Source organism: Physcomitrium patens, chromosome 23 (assembly GCF_059467195.1).
Source record: "Physcomitrium patens ecotype Gransden chromosome 23, ASM5946719v1, whole genome shotgun sequence".
Classification (NCBI taxonomy): domain Eukaryota; kingdom Viridiplantae; phylum Streptophyta; class Bryopsida; order Funariales; family Funariaceae; genus Physcomitrium; species Physcomitrium patens.
In genome coordinates this window covers 5822488-5829158 of record NC_143432.1, presented here as the reverse complement: position 1 = coordinate 5829158, position 6671 = coordinate 5822488, and the positions used below count along the sequence as shown (strand labels likewise).

The following is a 6671-nucleotide window of genomic DNA, read 5'->3' as shown; positions in this document are numbered from 1 at the left end:
AAAAAAAAAAACAAAAACAAAAACAAAACAAAACAAAACAAAAACATTTATATAAACAAATAAACAAATTGCACATGAATAGAAGTTGTATTCACCTAAATTTCAATCATAGGTTCTAAATGTATGAAAACATGTATATGTGAAAGCTAAGCCTAATAATTTGCAAATAATTAAACCAAAGCATAACAAGTCTTGAACATTGGCTTGTAATATTATATATATATATATATATATATATATCATAAAGATACATAATCAAATTTGTAAAGAAACCATATCTAATGGTCTATCATTGTACTATGCATTGTTTTAATTAATGTATATATTAAAGAATTATAATGCAATTCTAAAACAATACAAATGAGTTGATAAAATTTTAAATAAACAAAACCTAAAGGAAAGAAGAGTTGAAGTACACAAGTACGAGAGGTAGAAGAGATGTTGATAAAAGAAGACAAATCAATGTGTCACAAAGTATTAATGGACAAAACTAATTTCTAGTTAAGAGTGGTGAGATTATAGCAATCTAAACTAATCTCTTGTATCTTATTAAAGAATGTAAGATTTGGTATATCATGATAAAAACATGTAATATCTTATGATGTGAATATTAAAGCAACTAATATAATTTAAGATTTAAAGTAACGAAGCTGGTTTAGTTATTAGTGAAAATAAAATCTGAAATTTTTAGAGACTTACTGATCCTTGAGCACAACATTTTAAACTTGTAGATTAAAGAAATATTTTTTTCATTTTTGAGCTAAAGAGATGTTGACAACCATATTAAAAGATGTTTTTTTGAGTAGTTATATTATTATAATATTTTTGTGCTATATTCTAATGTAGGGTTTTAAGCCTTAAAAGTTAATAACTTCTATCTTAGTAACTTTCAAAGACATGAATTTAAGAGAGAAAATAATCATAGAAAGCTAATGTTTCAAATGATATATTACAAAGAAATAACCAGTTAAACTTACTTGTACAAGATGCAAGACTAAGACCCCTCCAACAAGAGTATAATCCAAATTTCTTCTACATGAAGCATTAAATGTAATTTATTTAAGATATTTTCAAGTAGATAATTGCAATACTTGCCATGTACAACAAGATATAATTTAAACTTGCTTTCCAAAAAATGATACATGTCTTACTTCTACCAATAACTTAAAATCAATTTTACTTATTTCAAGCTTATGTATTTGCTATACTAAATCATTAAAAATATTAAAATATATTATTAAATAAGAACAAATATAAAAAAAAACATGTATGAAACATCTAATATTGTAAGGTAAAGAAATTACTTAAGAGCCACTAATCCAAGACATGATATTAAAGAAAAATAATCATCTATAATAGAAATATGTATATACAAATACAATATAAATCCTTTGCAAAATTAAAAATAAATAATAATATGTAAAATAACTTCTTATATTTTACATATTTTAAAAATATTCTACAAAATGATAATATATATATAACATTATAACTACTTAATACACTATTTAGATTATAATTTTTAAACTACATAAAGCTTTCATATGTCTAAATCATATATTTAAAAAAAAATGAAAAAACAATATGTTACACCTATATTGTACATCATATGATCATATTCTACATTCAACTATATATCATTTGAGATTTTGATTGCTTCATAAATTGCTACACCAAATTTTTAGCATTAAGTGTGTGAGATTTAATATGTTCACATGTAACATTTTAAATCTTAAATTGGACTATTAATGTATGTTATGTGACAATCTACCATGTTAACATGCAATGCGTTGGACTGTGGTGCCATGTTAAATAAAAATATTTTTAAAATTTAACTTACAATCTTTGTACGTTTATTTTTTTTAGTGTATTAAATCTATTTTAAGTTTATGTTCTACACTGCTATTTAATTATTCTTTTACACCCTGAACATCGTTGACAATTATATTATGTTTTTGTGCTTTTTGTTTATTTTTATTTTATCTATATATGTGAGTATTAATATATTTTTTAAATTAAATAAAAATGTGTCATTTTTTACAATAAAAATATATTTAAATATATATATATATATATATATAAAAGAATCCTACCATACTTAATCTTAAACAAACCATTCATTATTATTATTATTACTACTACTAATGTCATATATTAAATTTTAAAATATTTTATTATTTTAAAATTTACTTCTAATGTATCCTAAGGTTCTATCTAAGTTGTACGTAACTTTAAAATAAATACTGAATTTATTTTAGGTACTATTTTTATAATATATCTATTTAAAATCATTATAAATATTTTACCATCTAAAAGCATATTAATGTTATAGAATTTCTCAAACTTCGAATTGACTGTCTTTCACGTATATCTACTTAAACATTTAAAAGTAGTAAAATAAGTAAAACCCCTCATTATTGATGCTTAAAAATAGACAATTTGAATTCAAGGACCTAAAACATGTTTCCAAACAACATTGTCTTTGAAAAAAAGTCATAAAATCAATTTACACCATTTCTATGTTTTACACTATATACACATATAAAAAATTGGTCCAAAACAAAAAAAAGAAAAAAAGAAAATAAAATCATGTAAATAAATTCTGCAAAAAAATCACAAAGTTCAGAAAATTCAATAGATTTTGGACTCAAGAAAATAATGTCAATTTCTTATATAAAAAATCTCAAGGAATAAACCAAAGGAGACAAAAACTATCTCTAACAAGCTACATATCTCATTGTTTTCATCAAAAGTGAAGCAATCAATCAACTTTTAATTAATTAGGGATGTAAATTTGCATGTTGCAAGATCACTACGTGTGGAGCTTGGAAGCTCCCAAAAAATAAATAAACTAACAAATATTTGCCATCAGCCACTTTTTTTGTGGCCATCCGCATAGGTTTCTACTAGTATAAAATAGAGAAGAAAGTGTCATAGAACTAACCTTCTACCACACAATTACAAAAAAATATATAAAATAAAAAACATGATACGTAGTTGCTTCATCTAGCAACATACTGACATCAAAAGGTTTTCTATGTAATAGAGAAGAAGCAACAATGCATCAAAGACAAACACAACATGAACAAACACACAATCACAACCATAGACTAAGAGCAACGAGACGGCGAGCGAGTTCCCAGAACGAGAAGACGACGGCGACGGCGTCGGTTCAAGGGGGGCGATGACGGAGGATGGCAGGGGGGTAATGGCGGACGGCGACCCAGCGAGGGAGCCGTCCAATGGACGGGCTAGGACCATATACGTGGTCACAGCGGCTCCGCCCCCATCGGATCGGATAGGACAGGCGGGGCCCAACGCTTGAATCGCCACCCGATCGGGGCCTGCAACCGCAAAATCCCTTCGCCCTCTCGCTTCAGCGGTGGCTTGTTCGTCAGGAACGTGGATTGCTTCCAGCCCGCGCACTTCAAATCGGATGCAACCGCACCTTGTTGGCCCGTGGGTGTCGCTACACTGTAAGTTTGCTGTATTGGGTAGTCGCGAATTTTGTTGGTTTGGTCATTTTTTTTACTTATTCCAACAATTTGCAGTTGGTTTGTAAGTTTTGGGTGTTGTTGAATGCCGTGATGGTTTGTTAGTAGGGAATTGGGAGCTTAAGTTTTTGTGGGAGGTGGGTTTGTGTACAGGATTTTGGAGGTGTTTTTTTCTTTATCTTTTCTTTTCCTGGGTGCGGGAGCGAAGGGTTTGAGGGATTTGTGAGGGTTTTGTAGCGATGGCCCAGGTGATCGGATTGACAGCGTTGCCGCCATGCGCGATTAGCAAGAGTCGTGCTGCTGGCAATGGGGTGTCGAGCTCTAAGCGTGTAGGGAAAGCGTTTTTGCGGTCGTCGGTATTGGGTAACCGGTTGGGGTCGCCTGCGTCGGTGGAGCTAGCCGCAGCGGAGAGGAGAAGTCTCGTGGCGAGAGCGTCCCTCAAGGATGTGAACAGCATTCCCGCTGCCGCTATGGCGTCGCTCGTATTGGCTCTTGCTGGTAGCCCTGCTGTGGCTGCTGATGTAACGCCTCCTCTCCAATTCGCCCCAGCTGGGAGCGAGGTTACCCAGATTCAGACCAAGCCCGTAGAGAATGCGCTTGTGGGCGCGGCCAAGGCGGCACCCGCAGTCGCTGCGAAGAAGGTGTCGGACTTGCCCGAAGGCACGAACTGGCGATACAGTGAGTTTTTGAATGCCGTGAAGGGAGGAAAGGTGGAGAGGGTTAGGTTTGCCAAGGATGGCACCACCCTGCAATTGACAGCGATTGATGGCAAGCGGGCCAACGTGACCTTGCCCAATGACCCTGACTTGGTTGACATTCTCGCCATGAACGGTGTGGATATCTCTGTGTCGGAGGGTGAGGCAACCAACAGCTACATCAATGTTTTGGGCAATTTGCTTTTCCCTCTATTGGCCTTCGGTGGGCTGTTCTTCCTCTTTAGGAGAGCTCAGGGCGGCCAAGGTGGACCTGGAGGTTTGGGCGGACCCATGGACTTTGGCAGATCGAAATCGAAGTTCCAGGAGGTGCCCGATACCGGTGTGACCTTCGCTGACGTTGCCGGAGCTGATCAAGCCAAGTTGGAACTACAAGAGGTTGTCGATTTCTTGAAGAACCCCGACAAATACACTGCCCTCGGTGCTAAGATTCCCAAGGGATGTCTGCTCGTCGGCCCACCTGGAACAGGAAAGACTTTGCTCGCAAGAGCTGTTTCCGGAGAGGCTGGTGTCCCATTCTTCTCATGCGCAGCCTCCGAATTCGTCGAACTCTTTGTTGGTGTGGGAGCTTCCCGTGTTCGTGATTTGTTCGAAAAGGCCAAAGCGAAGGCCCCTTGCATCGTTTTCATCGATGAGATTGATGCCGTTGGAAGGCAGAGAGGTGCCGGTATGGGAGGAGGAAACGACGAACGAGAGCAGACCATTAACCAGCTGCTCACAGAGATGGATGGTTTCAGTGGCAACAGTGGTGTCATAGTGTTGGCTGCCACCAACAGACCCGATGTGCTCGACTCTGCTCTTCTCCGACCCGGACGATTTGACAGGCAGGTCACCGTCGACAGGCCAGATGTTCAAGGGCGTGTTAGGATTCTTCAGGTACTTCCCTTGGATTTTTCTCAGTTGTACTGGTCCTCTTACCAAATTTTGCTTGCCTTTCGTCACGATGCATGGTTGACCTTAAAGCGTGTTGAAAACCATTTTTGTGTTCAATAGTAATCCAGATTGTCTTTGCTCTTCCCCTTTAGGTTCACTCTCGTGGTAAGACATTGGCCAAGGATGTCGACTTTGAGAAGATTGCAAGGAGGACGCCAGGGTTCACCGGTGCCGACTTACAAAACTTGATGAACGAAGCTGCTATCTTGGCAGCTAGGCGGGAGTTGAAGGAGATCAGCAAAGATGAGATTGCCGACGCGTTGGAGCGTATTATCGCTGGTCCAGAGAAGAAGAACGCTGTTGTCTCTGAAGAGAAGAGGACATTGGTCGCGTATCACGAGGCTGGACATGCACTGGTTGGTGCTTTGATGCCCGAGTATGACCCCGTGGCCAAGATCTCCATTGTTCCCCGTGGAGGCGCTGGAGGATTAACCTTCTTCGCTCCCAGTGAAGAGAGGCTCGAATCCGGCCTCTACAGCAGAAGCTACCTGGAGAATCAGATGGCCGTTGCTCTTGGTGGAAGAATTGCCGAGGAGCTCATCTACGGTACCGAGAACGTCACCACCGGTGCTTCAAACGATTTCATGCAAGTTTCCCGTGTGGCTCGTCAGATGGTGGAGCGATTTGGCTTCAGCAAGAAGATTGGGCAACTCTCACTCGGCGGCGGTGGTGGCAACCCCTTCTTGGGTCAGTCCGCCGGGCAACAATCTGACCATTCGATGGCCACCGCAGATGTTATCGATGCCGAAGTAAGAGAGTTGGTCGAGACTGCCTATACGCGTGCTAAGACCATCATGGAGACCCACATCGACATCCTGCACAAGCTCGCGGCTTTATTACTTGAGAAGGAGACCGTGGACGGCGAGGAGTTCCTCAACTTGTTCATTGATGGACAGGCTGAGCTGTATGTGAATTAGAATCGTTGGATTGCTCTTATTTATGTAGAGATTAATGTAGAGAATGCTAAAGAGCTGAGAGTTGAGAGGATTTGTTCAATATTGTCCAAAGCTCAGGTATATGGCATCTGTAGAGACGGTGATTGGCTGTCTGGGGATGTCGTATCTGCTGTACACTACTGTTGACTGATCTCGCCGTGTCGCAAGCGGCGTTTCTTATGTAACACGTTGCATTCCTTCAATCTTTCTTGTCCGTGGTCTGGATGGTTGAAATGAGAACCGAGATTTTGGGTAGCAAGGTGAGCTTTTCGTAGTTTGGTATTTCTCTGCATAGGTAACACACGTTATTGATGTCATATCTTATGAGTGCTGGTTTCGATCACCCCATTTGCGTCGAAATTGTCCTGCCATTTGAGGTAAACTCCAGATCCCTCTTTACTTGCATTCCTTGTACACGACATGCTGTTTACTTACCAAGGCTCTTTGCAGACGACACATCAGATTCGAAACCTTTTGGGACGTTATGCTAATTTCCCTTCATGTGCTATAATATAAAATGCACACGATTCGGTTCAATAAATTTGATTCGTCCTGGTGGGAAGTTCATAAAAGTGAAGGTGTATCTGCATCCTTTG

General features: G+C 38.6%; 1 protein-coding gene across 1 annotated transcript; it reads left to right on the top strand.

Moving 5' to 3' along the window:
• The first annotated feature begins 3396 nt into the window (after positions 1-3396).
• LOC112275813 (ATP-dependent zinc metalloprotease FTSH, chloroplastic) lies at positions 3397-6278 on the top strand. Its single transcript, XM_024506474.3, has 3 exons — positions 3397-3476; positions 3648-5083; positions 5233-6278. The coding sequence occupies exons 2-3, from the start codon at positions 3734-3736 to the stop codon at positions 6055-6057; spliced, it is 2175 nt and encodes a 724-aa protein (XP_024362242.1). The 5' UTR covers positions 3397-3476; positions 3648-3733; the 3' UTR covers positions 6058-6278.
• Positions 6279-6671: the final 393 nt, after the last annotated feature.